At 37.2% G+C, this 17,818-nt stretch overlaps 3 protein-coding genes across 3 annotated transcripts; 1 reads left to right on the forward strand and 2 right to left on the reverse strand.

The window, feature by feature from the left end:
• Window positions 1-3,927: 3,927 nt before the first annotated feature.
• Window positions 3,928-6,085, reverse strand: LOC134740881 (uncharacterized). The gene is made up of 3 exons (XM_063673533.1): window positions 5,956-6,085; window positions 4,830-4,906; window positions 3,928-4,110 (listed from the first exon to the last, which is right to left on the reverse strand). Exons 1-3 carry the CDS (start codon window positions 6,041-6,043, stop codon window positions 3,928-3,930), a joined length of 348 nt encoding a protein of 115 aa, XP_063529603.1. The 5' UTR covers window positions 6,044-6,085.
• A 3,950-nt stretch (window positions 6,086-10,035) lies between these two features.
• LOC134741109 (uncharacterized) lies at window positions 10,036-11,948 on the reverse strand. Its single transcript, XM_063673879.1, has 3 exons — window positions 11,800-11,948; window positions 11,086-11,162; window positions 10,036-10,293 (listed from the first exon to the last, which is right to left on the reverse strand). Exons 1-3 carry the CDS (start codon window positions 11,885-11,887, stop codon window positions 10,108-10,110), a joined length of 351 nt encoding a protein of 116 aa, XP_063529949.1. The 5' UTR covers window positions 11,888-11,948; the 3' UTR covers window positions 10,036-10,107.
• Window positions 11,949-15,539: 3,591 nt separating this feature from the next.
• On the forward strand, window positions 15,540-17,288 carry LOC134740882 (uncharacterized). The gene is made up of 3 exons (XM_063673535.1): window positions 15,540-15,698; window positions 15,868-15,956; window positions 17,124-17,288. The coding sequence occupies exons 1-3, from the start codon at window positions 15,557-15,559 to the stop codon at window positions 17,286-17,288; spliced, it is 396 nt and encodes a 131-aa protein (XP_063529605.1). The 5' UTR covers window positions 15,540-15,556.
• The last annotated feature ends 530 nt before the right edge of the window (window positions 17,289-17,818 follow it).

The following is a 17,818-nucleotide window of genomic DNA, read 5'->3' on the forward strand; positions in this document are numbered from 1 at the left end:
TCATCCGCGCATCTGTTTTGACATTTTGCTGGGACGTCAGTTAGCCGCGACCACGACCAGTGAAACCTGTGTCGAAACGTCAGTAAATAAAGGTAACAAAATAAATTCGCGATAGACCCGTTTCTAAATGCAAATTACCTTAGTTGTTTTTGGTAGTATTTCGGTGTATGGTGGCGCCGCCTAATTACTGTTTTTTGATGGACACTTGCTCCTTTATATAGTCTCCATGACTTGTACCTTCACAGGGGTCGAATTGGTAGCAATTGGGGTCCGCTATCGGCTTATGGGTGCTCGTGCAAGTAAGTGATTTAAAAAACACTTTTTTAGCTTTTAAAGTGTTTTTTCTTGGTTTTTTCCTAGAACGGCTGCGCACCAGGAGCGGTCATTGGTGAGGCAGTAAGAGTCTGCAGCCATGTCAAAGGCTGTGCACCAACCATCGATATTGATCCAGGCCAGTACTCCCCGGTCAAAGTGGGCTGTAACTGTCCCGGTGGTTGTGAGCTGGACGGCACCCAATACTGTTAGCTAAATCTCGTTCTCTGCTATTCAATGAGAGTTTCCGCTAGATGGTGCACCAAGCCGTGAGGTTTAAATACCAACAAGTCGAAATTATGAATATTATGATTAGGTATTTTATCTCTTTCTTGTATATGTCGAGTGATACTGATAACATAATGTTACTATGGTGGTGGTGTTAAATCATTCGTCAAGTTTTTGAAAACCCTCATGAAATTGTGTAATGATTATTCCCTATTTTAGTGTATGTATTGTATACCGTATTGTATAACTTTATGATATTAAAACTGTTTAAAGTGTTCTTTATTTTATTTAACTTAATTTTTAATTGAATATTTATTTCATTGATGAACTTATTTTATAATTAATAGTATATTTACTTGTATTTATTTAAATAAAGAATATTTATGGTTATTAGTTTGTGTTACTACTCCGTTCCCGCAGTTTTATTTTATTTTATATAAGCAAATAAATACAGTTGCAGTTGCAGTTGCTTGCAGTTTTGCAAGTAAATACGTATAATAGAGCGTAGATATCTACCTACCTGACCTACCTCGTATTAAAAGGTTCATTATTATATGATTACATTTTCCCCAATAAAAACGAATCGATTATGATGTCACTAAATAATTCTAGTGTGTCGGTACGGTTGGCAGTGGAATTAGTTTTGTACATTAGCGCCACTTAAGTACATGGAGGCCTATTCATATATTATAGTAACTTCTTAGTTCAGTTCAATCCAAAAAAACCGGCCAAGTACGAGTCGGACTCGCGCACGAAGGGTTCCGTACCATTCCGCAAAAACCGGCCAAGTGTGAGTCGGGCTCGCGCACGAAGGGTTCCGTACCATTACGCAAAAGACGCAAGAAAAATCACGTTTGTTGTATGGGAGCCCCACTTAAACATTAATTTTATTCTGTTTTTAGTATTTGTTCATCATCTGTGAAAATTTCAACTGTCTAGCTATCACGGTTCATGAGATACAGCCTGGTGACAGACGGACAGACAGAGAGACAGACAGACAGCGGAGTCTTAGTAATAGGGTTCCGTTTTTACCCTTTGGGTACGAAACCCTAAAAACAGAATAAATATATTCACGAGACGCCTTTGCCATTTGAAGCTAAACCGGAAATCTAGTAATTTCTTGTTATGAAAAACTTTTTCAACTAGAAATGACACTGTTGACAGTTGACAGATCATTAAGGCGTCCATTAAAGTCGAATCGCGTCGAATTGAGCCATGTTGAATCGAGTCGCAATTTTTCCTTGTGCGTTCATCACAGACGAATCGAAGTGAGTCGAAGTCACGGGCGCCTGTGCTGAGGTCGTGCTTGTACAGTTTGTCGATGATGGATAGTTCGGACGAAGAAATGCTACCTAAACTCAAAAACGAAACCACCCGTCATCCATTCATTCGCTACCTCGCGTCGAGTCAGTCGAGTCGAAACGCGTAGCCGCAGAAATTCGCCTGACGAGCAATGCGCGCGGTTCGAATCGGCGCGCCGCGGCTCTTCGTCAATGGGCGCAGTTGTTGCATAGAGGCTGGCGTCCACTAGACTCGCCGAGGCGAATCGAATCGAATCGCAATAATTCGCCTCCTATATTTTCTAACGCAACTGCGTCCATTGATGGGCGCGCCGCGGCTCTTCGCCAAAGCTTCGCTTTTATCCATGAAATCCATGAACTCTTATCGCGATAGTGATGTGACCGAAGTAGTTTAGAATGCGAGAGTGAACGATTGCCGAAAATCTTAATTTAACCTTAACCTAACTCAGTCTCAATCCGAATGTAGCCTTTAGGAAGCGTAACAAATGCCTTCCGCCGCCTGACGCGCAGGAATGTTCGGGCGAGGAATACCGTCCCTCGAGTTATTACAGCAAATAGTTCAGCCATGTAAGCATGTGCTAGCATTTAAAAAAACGTTATTGGAAAAGATACCCTAATATTAAAACTGTAAACTATATTTGAATATACCTTAATTAGTTGTTAAAATAGTTTAAAAGGTGTAGTGACAATTAAACAAAAAGATAAAATAATATATCTTTTTTTTTTATAGTCATCATAAACTATCGCCATGCATGTTCGCTTTTGGATAGTATCTAAGTTTAAGTTTAAGTTTAGTTTTTTAAGTGCATAAATGCTTAAAATGTAAAAATGAGCGCTATCTCGCCAACAAACTGCAATCGCAGTTTGGCGAAGAATATAATTATAAGAAAATTGTTGTGATGTACATTGAGATAAATAAATAATAATAATAATAATAATAATGTATAGAAGGCTACATAAACCACGAAAGGGGACGATATCACGTGACCGCTTCTTCACATATACATAGGCCTGTTGTCATTTCTGGATATTCACATTACATAATAGTTATTTACGATACAAGTGCGGAAAAGAGGAAATTAGAAACGAGTGGCGATAAATTAAAACACGACCGAAGGGAGTGTTTTAAATGCACACTAGTAGCGAATTGACCTATTCGCACATGTTTCTCCCTTCGGTCGTGTTTTAATTTATCGCCACTCGTTGCTAGTTTCCTATTTTTCGCACTTGTATCGTAATGTACTATTTACGCAAGGGCATTTATTTGTGTGATGAGCACAGATATTTGTTTCTGAGTCTTGGGTGTTTTCTATGTATTTATGAGATCAGAGTACGCCCGTGTCGCCGACACCGTTAAAATGTGTTACCTATATTAAAGTGCGCCTACATGTGCGCTACATTGTAGTGCGCACAGTGCAACAATAAATAATTAATGTCTAACAACACAACAGCAACAACATAAAAACAATAAATAAATCCGAGTCCAATGTTGTTTCACGCTATTTGTCATAATTGGTCCGTTTTAGATAATAAAATATGTTAACTGATGTTATTGCCTGTGGACATAGCGTTTTTAAAACGCTATGTCCACAGGCAATTAAACTTTTATGTTATAATTTATACATAATATAACCTTTAGTTTCACAGGCACAGTAATATATTTACACTAAACGTATCGTACAGGGCTTTTTATTATATTTATCTGCCGTTTATGTCTAGTCCATTTTGTGGACTACGTTGCCGGTCAGGCCCAAAGCTTCCGACAGTTTCGGATCGGAGTTATTCTCTTTGGCAATTTTCCAGTATTATCCTATTTAATTTTTCTGTTTTATTGAATGTGTATTAAGGTGCAATAAAAGGGATATAAAGAAAAAAAACATTCATACTTTCAAATTGTAATGAGCGGATCACATCAATAAATGTCCTAGAGCCCTTCTGATTTTAAAATCGGTTAAGGTTTTGATATCGCAATGACATGACATGATCGCTGCTTGTCAGATGTGCGCGCGAGATGAATCGCGAGTCGTGTTCATATCATAAAATTCATAAAAATATCAAAACAAATTGTAAAATTTGAGTATGGCTCTTATAAGCAGTATTGCACAACGGATACAGCGCCACCTAGCGGACATCTGTCGGGGCACGTCACGTCCACTGGCGAAATCTTGTTTGACACCTGGTTCATGTTAGGCGCTGCACCGTTCTGGTTTGCATTGCAGGCCGTCACAAAATTGCCCACTGCCACTCCTTTACCCCGCTGATAACACCACTGCAATAAGTGACAATAGAATATTCATTATTCTGCGGTAACGATTAAAAATTATCAAGATGGCTATATGTATAAAAGTATTTATAGACATAATACGTTACTATTGTTTTAATAGATATTTATAAGGTTTTTGATGGGAATAATGACTGTGTCAAGCGAGACATGTCAGTATTTGAAATCGACCATCATGCCTGGGAAACCTTAGCTGAGGACCGTGATGGATGGCTCAAGCGTGTTGTGGAGGGGAGAAGGCTATGCGACCAAGCCTGGTTTAATGCGTTAGATAGCAGAAGGTGTCGCAGAAAGCAAACCGGGACTGGAACCTCAGGTGGCATAAGCTTTCTCTGCTAAAAATGTGGGAGGTAATGTCGCTCACGCATCGGCCTCCACAGTCACCAAACCCGTTGTCTAAACAGCAATGCATAAATCGTCTGCAATAGACGTAAAGGCCTGTGATGATGAATAACTTTCACTCTAAGGTTATCATTCAGCAGTGTCAACTTAGCTACGAAACTTTGAAATTCACAACATAATCGTACTGGGTTATTTTCTGAGAATATATCTGCGGTTGCGTCTAATTACCACGACTCTTTTCATACATTTTGTATGGGCCGCGGCAATTAGACCGAACACATGTTTTTTGAGAATGACCTTATTAACACCATTAACGATTTTTCAGCAAGTGATAAGACGAGGCAAAAAAAGTATAATTATCTCACATCATCAATAATAACTCTTCCACCTCCAGCTTGAAAGGCGACTGGATCGGAGACTACTGTGACCGGAGTTGTTAGGCCTGTAACAAATAGTCACAAGGGCACATTAGAAGATATTTTAGTGAATATAATATTTATAGTTAGTCAAGCAAATCTTGTCAGTAGAAATAGGCGCGAAATTCAAATTTTCTATGGGATGATAACCCTTCGCCCCAACATTTTTTAAATTTGCCGCCTTTTTCTGCTGACAAGATTTGCTTGATCAAACTATAAATTAAAAATATTTAGTAGGTGAATTCGAATATCAAATCCAACATCTGCAATTATAAATAATTAAGTAAATAAATATTATGCGACAATCTTACACAAATCGACTTATGGCCTTATGTTATGGGTTACAGCAAATAAGAATAAAAATAAAAATACATAGAAAAACATCCATAACTCAGGAACAAATATGTGTGATGAGCACACAAATAAACGCCCCTACCGGGATTCGAACCCGTCCCGTAGGCTGGGCCACTACCGACTGGGCTAGGAGGCCGTTAAATAAAATCTGTCGTTAGGCATTTGTGTGATTTTATTGCGTTTCATATAAGATTAGAATTTAGATACAATTAACAAATTATTATTTTTACAGAATGGTTACGTTAAAGAACAGCATAAATTAGCAAAAGATGTACAAGTAGCTTGATTTCAATATAACTTAGTTTCATAATATCTATATTCCTTATTTTAACCTGTTTGTAACATTGTAACACAAGAAATATGGATGGTATAGAAAGGGTGCCAATCTCTTATGGCAGAATTGTTGCAAAAGTGACCACTTTCAGCTTTAAATAATAGTTCCTAATCTCTCCGGTGGCGCTAGTTAGGCTCTGGGACATGAGTATAACATGAACCATATAAGGCAACAAATAACCCGACCAAATTACGTAGGTTGTTTTTGGTAGTATTTCGGTGTATGGTGGCGCCGCCTAATTACTGTTTTTTGATGGGCACTTTTCATACATAGAGATTTGGCTCCTTTATATAGTCTCCATGACAAGAAACATTGAAATTTAATAAATTATCGTTTATGTACATTGAATAAGCACATGCAGGTAAGCAAATTAACACGTATAGTTACCAATTTGTACAGAATTGCAGTTTCTCTGAGCGTTGGCGGCGGAGAGCAGTGCGGCGAGCGTGAACAGCAAGGAGGCGAGCGGCGACATGGCGGCGGCGGCGGTAATGGTAAATCGGCGCCGCCGACGCCGTTATATAGCTCGTAATTAGCAGTTTATAATTATCCGCAGCGAATTTCTTCGTACAATTTGTCACAAATGCTTAGGTCTGATTCGTTATACATTCCTAATTAGGTAAATTAACAAAAACACGTGATATAATAAATGCAAATGAGACTTTGTCCATATTTTTTTGTCAGTATGATAGCAAAATAAATTTTTATACAATAAGCGTTATATCAACTAGTGGCTCAGTGAGCTGTAGACCTCGCGGTGAGCTTAAATAATTTAAATGTAAAAAAAAATATTATCTTAGTTTTGTCATTATTATTTTTATACCACGTCAGTGGCAATCAAGCATACGGCCTGCCTGATGGTAAGCAGTTACCGTAGCCTATGGACGCCTGCAACACCGGAGATATTACACGCGCGTTGCCGACCCTTTAAAAACCTGTACACTCCTTTTTTGAAGAACCCCATACTGTAGCCCCTTTACAGTTCACAGCGAAGTCACAATAGTCTTAGGCACCACCGACCGGCGCTTAAGTCCTTTATGCTAATTTCCGCCATTTTGAACATTTTCCAAAAAACGAAACAACATAAAAATTATACACAACGACGGGACTTAATCACGTAAGATAAGTTTCAAATTTACCTTATTTAATTTTATCCGTGAAGCCATTGAAATAAAAAAAACATAGAAATTTCAATCGAGACGAAGGTTTTAAGATCTCATCCACATGGAACCCAGTCATTAGTAAGTGTAAGCGAAAACAAATATCGAAAGTTGAAAAATCGAATATTGTGAGTGTTGTGTGTCGACCCGGTGACATCCCTAGTGGGCAAAATGTTCAAGTTAATAAACAAGACCAAGTGCGGGTAGTTCGAAAAACTCGCGCGCCTAGAAGATGTTAATGTCAACTTTAGCCAGTCTTCTCCGAGACCACGGGCACAACGCCGTCCTCGAAACGTCGGAGGTAAATTTAAAACTTATTTTACGCGATTAAGTCCCGACGTTGTGAGTAATAATGAGATTTATAGGCGTTAATAATCAATTCAATATATTTATGATAATTTTACAGACTTCAAAAATTTCAAATCGATTTATTTTTTATAAAGCGTCAGAAATTTTAATCGATTTTTTTTATCGTATTTATTTAATATGGTCGTATAAATTTAAAATTTGTATCTGTTAAGATACAAATAGCGATAGCGTTAGCTGACCGTTATTTGCGGTTTTTGAATGCATCATAGAGGGTTTATGTGTGTAGATAAATACTCGTAAAAGTGATTCTAAATTGGACTATGTATCCTTCATAGCTTTTCCGTTTTTCTTTATGCTGCCTGCTAATGACTAGGTACATTAGCACGCTTTCTAAGCGTGCGAGTGTTCAAAATGGTCTACACGCGTTAAATAATCATCTCAACCATAGTCATTAGCTACTTCTGTCTGATTGTATTTGAAGAAAGCCCATTTGTCAAACAGAATGTGTTGAAACTGTTGTAGCCTATTACTTTAGTTAAAATTAAGGTAGGGTAAGGAATGTTATATAATCAATAAAAAAAACATTTAATTCAAACTTTAATAAACTTGTACGAACAACAGTCATTGAATAAATAATTATATTAATTAAAAGGCAATATGTTATCTTAAAATACACTACACACTCATAACAAAGTCTGAATAGTATTTTTGTAAGTAAAAACGTTTAATAAAAAGTAGGTAAGAAATAAAATAAATCAAAATCCTGCCTTAAATCAGTTATTTCCAGGTGTGGTGGCAGTACTGTGTATAGGTTAAAGAGCCGCCACCAGGACATCCGTCGGTGCATGTCACGTTTAGCGGCGAGAAGTCATCCAACTCAACGACGTTGGGCACACCGTTCTGGCCGTTCTGGTTATAATTGCAGACCTTGACGAGCACGCCCGCTAACGTTTTTTCTTGTTTTTTACAACCCTGTTTATGAAAAATTGCTTGAATCTCATCAATGTTTATGTTTTAAGGAAGAAACTGAACTGGATGACTTGAGATAGAATGGTCCGAGTCCAATCTGAGGCACCCAATACTTCAGTTTTCTATAGAAAGTATCCCGTGATAGAAAACAAAGTGTCGGAAACATCGGCCCGGACCCGGACCGTTCTAACGTGAGTTATTCTTTATCCTAAAATTCCATTTTGAACAAATGGTTAATTATAGAATATAATTTAGAATTGTTAAGTGTAGGTTGACCTTGTTTAGAAGTTCCATTTATATGTATAAGTTGTGCTATGATTGCTTATTTACATTCAATAAATATATGATTGAAGTTTTGAACAAATATTCACATTGCACATTATGAAACTCGAGCATTATAACAATAATCTTTAGATTGTTTATAGCAAGGAGGTGAACTATACGAAGCAATTTTAAAGTATATCTTACATCTGGAATGTCGATACGACCACCTCCGGTATAAAACCTGATTGACCTTCCGTATAGGTCGTCCATAGTTTTTCTGCCTGTAAAAATATTGTTTTGTAAGAATTGTAAGCATCAAACACATAAACGAAAACGATAAACCTAATAGACACTACTTTAGCTTGAGTACTTATCCTTTTTTTTAATCATCATTTTTAGGGTTCCGTACCCAAAGGGTAAAAACGGGACCCTATTACTAAGACTCCGCTGTCCGTCTGTCTGTCCGTCTGTCACCAGGCTGTATCTCGTGATCTGTGATAGCTAGACAGCTGAAAATTTCACAGATGATGTATTTCGGTTGCCGCTATAACAACAAATACTAAAAACAGAATAAAATAGTGATATAAGTGGGGCTCCCATACAACAAACGTGATTTTTGATCGAAGTTAAGCAACGTCGGGCGGGGTCAGTACTTGGATGGGTGACCGTTTTTATAGTTAATGGTACGGAACCCATCGTGTGTGAGTTCGACTCGCACTTGGCCGGTTTTTTTTAACAGGTTTCATAAAATAAAACTATGAAAACGGATTATATCGCGTATATTGAATTTATAATACATCCCGACGTTTCGAACTCTTTACAGCGTTCGTGGTCAACGGTATTATAAATTCAATATACGCGATATAATCCGTTTTCATAGTTTTATTTCATGAGTAACTATCGCGGTAACCGAAAACAATATTAGGTTTCATAATTCAAATTATGGACTTTTAGTTAACTTTGGAATCTTTTTCAAAATAGAGTTATGGGAGTTTGCAGTCTACAGCTCACACAGCCACTAATCTAACAACACTCCTAGGTTATAAATGCTTGTTTTTCTCTCATGTGATACACCTATTGTTATTTCCTTTCCTGAATATAATTCTTATTCTTACAATTAGTGAAACGTTAATTATTAATAAGTAATTAATGGTTGTCCTTATTGGTCACGGAGTTAGAGATATAGAAATATCACATATGATTCATGGGAAGCGTTAGCAAGTAGCGCCAAGAGCGCGAATAGCGAGAGTAGTCCGGCGAGCGCGAGCAGCGAGCGGAAAAGCGCTGACATGACAACGGCGGCGGCGGGAATGGCGCACCGGCACCGCCGACGCCGTTATATGGTAGAATAGTGTCTTATTAACTATAAATTATATTTGCAAGTGAAACCAATGTATTTCACACAATTTGTCACAACGTTAATAATAAACTAATAATTATCCAGTCTAGCAGATGCAATTAAGACGATTACCAGCTTGGTATTTATTATTATGAAGAAAAATAATCTAAAAAAAAGACAAAGTTTGCTATATTTACATCGTGAATAAATCAAATTTATTTTAAATGATTTTGCCTACGCAAATTTGTGGTGTGTTTGTAAATATAGCCAAAACGCAAATTTGCTAAGAGTTTCATGCCAAAAATGCTGACAACAAGTCGTTACCAAGAAAAACATCAATAGAAAACAGTTATGTAAAAAAATAAACATTGCATTTTCGAACAGCAATTTGTCAAAATAAAACAAAGTGACAGAAAACAGTAATAATTCTGTATGGTTAAAAATACAAAAATAAGTAAAGAGCTTTTTGTTACTGATGTTTAATCAAAGATTAACTGATCAATAACAATATTGCACAATTTTTGCAACACCACCACCGGGGCAGCCGTCGGGGCACCTCACGTCCACGGGCGAGAACTGGGGAGGGTAGACTTCAGTGATGTCCGGCGCGACGCCGTTCGGATTATAATCGCACGCCGTAACCAGCTCGCCCACTAACATTCTTTGTTTCTGTTTTTGGCATTCCTGCATGGAGAAAATAGTAAAATATTACTGTAGAGGCCTAACAGTTTGTTGAAGGTTTGGAAGTATACGAAACTCCCCTGAACAACAAGCATTATGTATATTTGTTACAGGCCTTAAAAATGCCATGGAATGACTAAAATCCTAACTCAACACTTCTTCTGACAACCTCTAAGTGGACTTCGGCTCCAGGCTTTACTACACCCGCCTGGAGAGAGTACTCTCTATTGGCCCTATCTACCTCCTTACCACAGTACTTTCAAAAATGTTTGTTGATATTCTGTACTTATTAAACTACTCATCAATTTTATTTATTTTCAATCGATTTTAACATTTAACAATTTTATTGTAATCATAACTAATTTTTAATTTTCGAATTTTTTTTTTAAATTATAAACTGATCGACGATTGGCCCGTCACACCTAGTTGTTGTAAACCTAAAAAAATATTGTATATAGTTTATGACTCAAAGTTTTGGGGTACTTAGAAGGTTCTCTATCATTCTTAAAAAAAAGGATGGAGAAATTTTAGTTTATATTTACTATGTTCCTTCTCACTGTGTGCGATGTTTAGATTTTTTTTAAATTTGTTGAATATCAACCTGATTTGAGGTATTTTGTAGGCATGTACAACAAAATTCCTTTTGTACATAAAAGGAGGCCTGCCTTCAGCAAATGGGACGTACTTATAGAGGCTGATATAATTATTACTAATTGTAGGGACCGCCGGACCACCTAATTTGTCGATTGTCAACAATTTAATAACAATAATGTGTAAACAAAAAAAAAGCCTTACATTATCCATTAAGAGTCGTGAGCCTCCAGCCTTATATTCGGCTGGCAAGAAGTTTATTGGATCACTAGTTGCGACGCCTGTAGACAAATGTCAAAATAAGCAATTTAGGGTTCTTAATAGTTTTGGGTTCTCCATTTAGGGTAGCTAAATTGGATAGCGTAAGTATTGAACAAACAAATTAGCAAGGCCCAATCTCTGCCTAGGATGGCAAATATATTATTATAATAATATTATTATAATTAAGTTCCTAAGATGTGAAAATAAACACAAATAAAACTGAGGTTTATGACTGTACTTAGCTAAGACAGAGCTACGTCGTAGCACTCGTAGCCGATAACATGAGTTTCGCGGTGCCTATGTAAAAATACTACTTGGATATAGAACCATTCTGAGCAGAGGTGCTACAAAATTATCATTTTAAATAAAAGTTTTGATATTTGACTGGTGCATACTTTTGGACAGTCTTACTTTGTGAAATTTTTAAATATTTCAATGCACAATTACAAACAATAGTGAAAAAAGATCAAAAAATAAAGGATAGCCAAAGTAAAAAACAATAACTCATACATACAATATAAAAATGTACTAGCAATATTCATAATAATATGTAAAAATAAAAACGGACTACTAAAATTTAATAAAAATATGCAAAACAGTTAGATTGAGCAAAACATTACAATAAAAGTCCTTCTATAAATGACACAAAATATTCACCAAACAGCGCAGTTTTACAGTTGCTCTGCGCGTCGGCGGCGGCGAGCAGCACAGCGAGCGCGAGCAGGAAGCGAGCAATCGGCGACATTTCGGCGGCGGCGGCGGCGGCGTCGAATTAGGCCTGCTGGTGCCGCCTACACAGTTATATAGTTCGTATATTACGCAATTAGTAATAATTAATGCATCTAAAACTTCATTAAATTTGTGCGGTACCTAGGTCCGATTCGATTTCGATAATAACTAATTAGGTAAATGATTTTTTTTTCCGGCTTCACTTACATAAAATAAAATGCGCTCCTTCGGTTTTTACTGCATAACCCCATCATAGAACTTTGATACGCTAATTATACAAACCATTCATATCCATTTAAAATGTAAAATTCAAGTTTATGTTTGTCTATACTTTAATTCCCGACCAATTTTCTTAGAAAATCAAATCTCCAAATATGATTTTTTACCGGTGAATAATAATGTACGTTTCGTTTTAATATGCACCTTCCTATTTCTTGACTAACCAGGGTTTTTAGCTAAAATATTAATTGAACTTTGGCATACAAGTTATTTTAAATTTTTTTTTATAATGCATAAATTTCTCAAAGTTACTGATAAGTTTGTTAATTAATGATAACTTTGTTCTCCGCACTGCTACACTAGCTACTTTAGATTAGAAATTATTTAATTATGGTACACATGGTATGGTATGGGCACTCAAGGTCCATTAACACATTGCTTATTATTACATCATTTTTGTATATGACTGTTTGTTGCCTAAATAAATAAAATAAAAAAATCCTATTGGTATCTATCACAAGCAAAACTAAGTGTTGTTGATATAGTTGCAATATGCTTTCATTGCCTAATTAGCATAAAGGAATTGGCATTAAGGAAATGGTATAGCTAATAGCATCAAACATTATTCGTTACAGATGTGACGTACATGCTTACTGTGTGGTGCGTGCTATATGTATATGAAATAGCACACCTATGCTAGCAGCTTTGTTAACAGCTAACACCACAGAAATAAGTCTCTTATTGTATAGAAACTGCTTGTAATTGTTTTAGAGGCATATATCTTCGTAATTTAATCGAACCGAATGATTGATTGTAACTTTTGTAACCTAGAAAACTGGGGAGGCAGCCCAAGATATTTATATAATGAAATGAATAAACAAGTTGTGCAATATATATTGTGCAATATATGTTGTAGAATTAAATTGCGTCCAGAGGCGCTACCGCGAAAACAGCAAATCGAAATATCTTTACCTGCCTCTCTATGGCTCCAATAAGTAATAAACGAAATTTTTTTTTTGTGGTAGGGCCTCAAGTCTGGTGCACGGGGCATTATAAGCGCATGGGCGGAGCAAAACAAATGTGCAGAGGTATTATTTTATACATAACATAACATTAGACGAAGAGTGCAACCAAAAAAAATTGTTTTTTTGTCAGTCAATTGCATTCACCGGACTCGATGCTACCCTAGTTGGTAACCAGTAGCGACGCAGCTTACGAAGCAAAAGGTGCCGGGTTCGAATCTCGGTAAGGCCATTTGTTTGTATGTCTTTTACAAATATTTATTCCTGAGTTATGGATGTTATCAATGTATCTAAGTACGCATTTATCTATATACTAAGTTTATCCGTCGCCTATTAGGGCTAGGTAGACCTGTGTAAGATTGTCCCCAAATCAAAATGAACAAAAATGATTATGAATTCCGCCTTTTAACTTTGATAAACTTACAAACATCCAAAAATAATAAATTGCGCTAATGTGCTATACAAACTATATTGATCCTCCCGTTCTATTGCATAAGTGCATCCTGCACTGTTATAGGCTGCCATGAAAGGTTGATTATTGTTATCGGCCACCTTTCGTTTCGTCTTTCATGTTGAACTACAAAAAAAATCCTTCCTCATTAGACTTCAATAAACCAGGAAGCTTATCTTAATATTATTATTTCATAGAGTTTGATGTTTAAAATAACACTTGCATTCCGTGTGCTGTCAAAATCGTTGCAGACTTATCTTGGTCCAACTCTACGTTCATATACAATTCGAAAAAAGTGCAAATAAAAATCCTTTTATGAAAAAGGTATGTCTGCGATATCTACCTAAATGTTGTTTGGAGATCGCTTTCTAGCGATAAGACAGCCAGTTAATACCTACTTTTAAACTGTTTTTAATTTTTGTGTTGTTTAACTGTGTTGTGCACAATAAATAATATTTTACTTACTTATTCAAGTTATTTTCAAAGGGAGTTTATGCCAAAAATTTAAAAGTGGTTTCGACGACTATATCTATAGTTTCTGAGTAACATTGATATGACATTGACAGGCAGACCAACAGACATAAATAAGCAGATATAACTAAATGATAATGGCCCCGCCGTTATCAGTTGTATGACTCGTAGCTATGAAAACCTTAATACCATTATCGGTTTATAAATACCAATAAACATAGTTTACATGGTTCGATGCGATAAACATACTTACATTATGTTTGCTCTAAAATCACATTAAATAGCACCTTTGCACCTTTACAGGTTAACTTAACACTGAGACGTTAAAACCTTTTAGTTAACCTTTGGAATAAAATAAATTGACTTGTTTACCTTACCTAGCCATATATTTCATAACTTTCCACAAACGAATATTAATGAGTTGGAAATATGAAACGGCTGTAAAAACCATAATAATATGGCGATGATTAAATTCAGATTGATGATTTACGACCAGGATTTAATATTAGGGCGAATTAGTCACTGATAAATAAATAAAATACATAAATAAATAGAAATATTATAGGGCATTTTTACACAGATTGACTAAGTCCCACAGTAAGCTCAAGAAGGCTTGTATTGTGGGTACTCAGACAACGATATATATAATATACAGATACATAAATCATTGACACAGTATATACAAACATAAATACATAGAAAACACCCAAGACTCAGGAACAAATATCTGTGCTCATCACGCAAATAAATGCCCTTACCGGGATTCGAACCCAGGACCATCGGCTTCACAGGCAGGGTCACTACCCACTAGGCCAGACCGGTCGTCGGCTGATAGTTCTTTAAGTTTATTTCAGGTAGCAAACAAACGTATGACCTGCCCGACTGTTAGCAACCTGAGGCAAGGGGTAAGTGACTGCTCCGAGCAGTAAATATGTAAATAAAAAATATACGTGCCATGGACGCGTGATGGGTACACCATGAGAACTCTGTACTTTCGTAGTAGGTATTATCTGCATTACTATTTTTGGAAACAAATCAATTTTTTTAAACTATATTTTGATTTGTGTATAAGTTTAAATCATAAAGTAAAATTGATGCCATGCCTCTTCAGCTATCTTAGATCTCTAGGTCACGGCAGTACCCGTCCCAATTTCCCGACTACGGTAACAATATAGGCCATACTTCAGTACACCTGCATGAAATAAGATCCTTTTTGGAGCAAGTGTGATGAAAAGTTATTTATTCAGTTATAGTATACAAACGAGGTCAAAAGTAAAATAATGTATTATATGTCAATAAATCAGAGCAAATAACTACAATTCAAAAACAACTGTGAAGAAAACCGTATTACATTATATTAAATTGATTATCAATGGATAAATGTATCGAGCCCGATAATATGGATACGGCTGTTTATTTTGTTATAGGGCGTAGCGCGTATTATAAAATATATAAATAAATATGTATAAATAGGATTCGGCGTTGCCACTGCAGTATTCCCGCAGCCACCGTCGCCGTCGCCATGACGCCGCTCGCCCGCTCGCTAGTTGCGTTCGCCGCGTTGCTCGCCGCCGCCGACGCCAGTTCTTCCTACGCCTCCGCCGACTCAAGTTCTTCCTACGTCTCCGCCGACTCAAATCCTTTTTGCAACTCCGTGGCGACAGGTTCTGACAGTATTTTGCAAGTATACCTAGTATAGTATTGTATTGTAGTTCGAGACTGAACTAGTGTCTTCCACCCGAGTTACACACTACTAATAAAAACAACCTAATATACTTAATAATAAAAGCTGAATTTAAACGTAACGAAATTACCTATATCTATGTTTCACAGGCACCCAATCCTCATACGGCCAGCCGTGGCAGAGGCCTAGTTTTGTTTTCGAGCTTTTCGAACGCAGTGGCAAGGTTAACATCCCTGATGTAAGTTTTTTATACATTTGGCGTAATTGTGTCTTAAAATCTCATCAAAGTATTGTTTTTGTGCTTTATCCCTTTTCTACAAGCTTTTATTTAAGTTGCGACGTTTGTATTTATATGTTGGTTTGTTCAGATCAATCTTACGACCTAAATAAGACCCATTTCCTATTATTAAATTGAGTTGAATTTTCACATATATAATGTAATTTGGATGACCGAGTGATTTGATTTGAGTGATGTAATTATACCGAGGCCTTAGTTGACAGGTTGACACCCTACAAGTAGAATGACCACCGCTTGCATAAAGCTGTTTTCTACTCTGAGTTGGCGGTGGGTAAGCGGAAGCACGGTGGTCAGCACCTGCGCTAGAAGGACGTGCTTGAACGGCATCTGAGCAATTGCGCCATCGACCCTGAGCGTTGGGACGAGCTTGCTGGAAGAAGGTCATCTTGGCGTTCTACCATCCATAATAACGGCGTCATAATATTTTTAAACAGCCTCACAAGCTTAGATATAAAAATCAAGTTGCAAAAAGAGACCTAAGTCTTCCTATGAGTACAAGTTTAACGCAGCTGGCCAACTTTGTTGTCACGCATGCAATAGAGTATTTAAGAGCATATTAGGGCTTATAATAGACAACGTCCATAATGTTTATTTAGGGTCGCCGTCATCGAAAGCGATGAGGAGGACTATTATATACCCCAGGATATCGGTGAAGCTTCTGAACAAGAGCATCATCCGCCCAGTCCTACTATGTGGTAGCGACACCTAGCCTGTCTTCGGAAGACATGTCCACCACTTTCACGTCACGATGAAAATGTTGCGATGGATGTGTGGCGTTACGCTATTAGATAGCATACGTAGCGAACACATCCGTGGCATCCTCGAAATCCGTGATGAAGCGGATAAGCGGCGGAAAGTCGCCTCCGATGGTATGGCCATATAAGTAGCAGGCCATATAAGCAGTTAGACTATGTAGGAAATTGAAGCCTCGACCTCACTGTCCAAGGCCCTAGATCACGCGGCAGGCCTAAGAAGCGCTGCCGTGTAGACATAACAAAAGATAATCACGGCCCATATCCCGTTCAATATAAGTCTAGGGATGTATTTTATATTCATACAATCCGTTTACGTAGTTTTATTTTTATTTTACTTTATATTTCGTTACAGAAGTGCAGCCGGTCCGGAAAAAAGTTAGTCGCTCAATCCATCTATGGATGCAGTATACGCGGCCCTCCTGCCATATTCGTCGACGGACAGTTCTCTCCGGTCACGATTACGTGCCCGAATATTGACGGCGGCTGCTCTTTGAATATTTCTCAGTTTTGTGAGTAGCTAAGACATTATTAAAATGATATGATTGTTTTTAGTATTTTTATTCCAACTTCCTTGAGTACCTACCAAATTTATTATCCTCCGTTATAAATGAAGGCGCTCAATTTATTCATGGGTTGGAAAATTTCCGAAAATTAAATATATAAATATTAATTTAGTTAATTAAACAGAGACGCTCTAAGAGGGACGCTCTAAGAGCTCAAAAAGTTCCCGAGCAGTACATATCACTTATACGAAACATGTACAACAATGTCACCACCCAAGTAGTCAGCCCAGCCGGTACCAGTGATGGTTTCGCAATTGAGGTCGGAGTACATCAAGGTTCCGCACTCAGCCCTCTGTTGTTCAACGTTACCATGGACTATTTAACGAGAGACTGCCAAAAACCCGTACCCTGGAATAACTTGTACGCGGATGATGTCGTGCTAATATCTGACAATGTTGAGGACCTTCAATCTCAGTTTAATCTCTGGATAAAGTCACTAGAAGACAACGGTCTCAGAATTAGCCGCAAGAAAACCGAGCACATG

This window comes from Cydia strobilella, chromosome 4 (assembly GCF_947568885.1).
Source record: "Cydia strobilella chromosome 4, ilCydStro3.1, whole genome shotgun sequence".
In the NCBI taxonomy this organism is placed as follows: Eukaryota; Metazoa; Arthropoda; class Insecta; order Lepidoptera; family Tortricidae; genus Cydia; species Cydia strobilella.

Coding starts and splice junctions, on each gene's coding strand:
- LOC134741109 (XM_063673879.1), bottom strand. CDS start 11,887: ATGTCGCCGATTGCTCGCTTCCTGCTCGCGCTCGCTGTGCTGCTCGCC. Junction 11,163..11,799: donor CTGTAAAACTGCGCTGTTTG/GTGAATATTTTG, acceptor ATTTGTCTACAG/GCGTCGCAACTAGTGATCCA. Junction 10,294..11,085: donor CACGACTCTTAATGGATAAT/GTAAGGCTTTTT, acceptor TTCTCCATGCAG/GAATGCCAAAAACAGAAACA.
- LOC134740882 (XM_063673535.1), top strand. CDS start 15,557: ATGACGCCGCTCGCCCGCTCGCTAGTTGCGTTCGCCGCGTTGCTCGCC. Junction 15,699..15,867: donor TTGCAACTCCGTGGCGACAG/GTTCTGACAGTA, acceptor TATGTTTCACAG/GCACCCAATCCTCATACGGC. Junction 15,957..17,123: donor GCAAGGTTAACATCCCTGAT/GTAAGTTTTTTA, acceptor ATTTCGTTACAG/AAGTGCAGCCGGTCCGGAAA.
- LOC134740881 (XM_063673533.1), bottom strand. CDS start 6,043: ATGTCGCCGCTCGCCTCCTTGCTGTTCACGCTCGCCGCACTGCTCTCC. Junction 4,907..5,955: donor CTGCAATTCTGTACAAATTG/GTAACTATACGT, acceptor TATTTGTTACAG/GCCTAACAACTCCGGTCACA. Junction 4,111..4,829: donor GAAGAGTTATTATTGATGAT/GTGAGATAATTA, acceptor CACTTATTGCAG/TGGTGTTATCAGCGGGGTAA.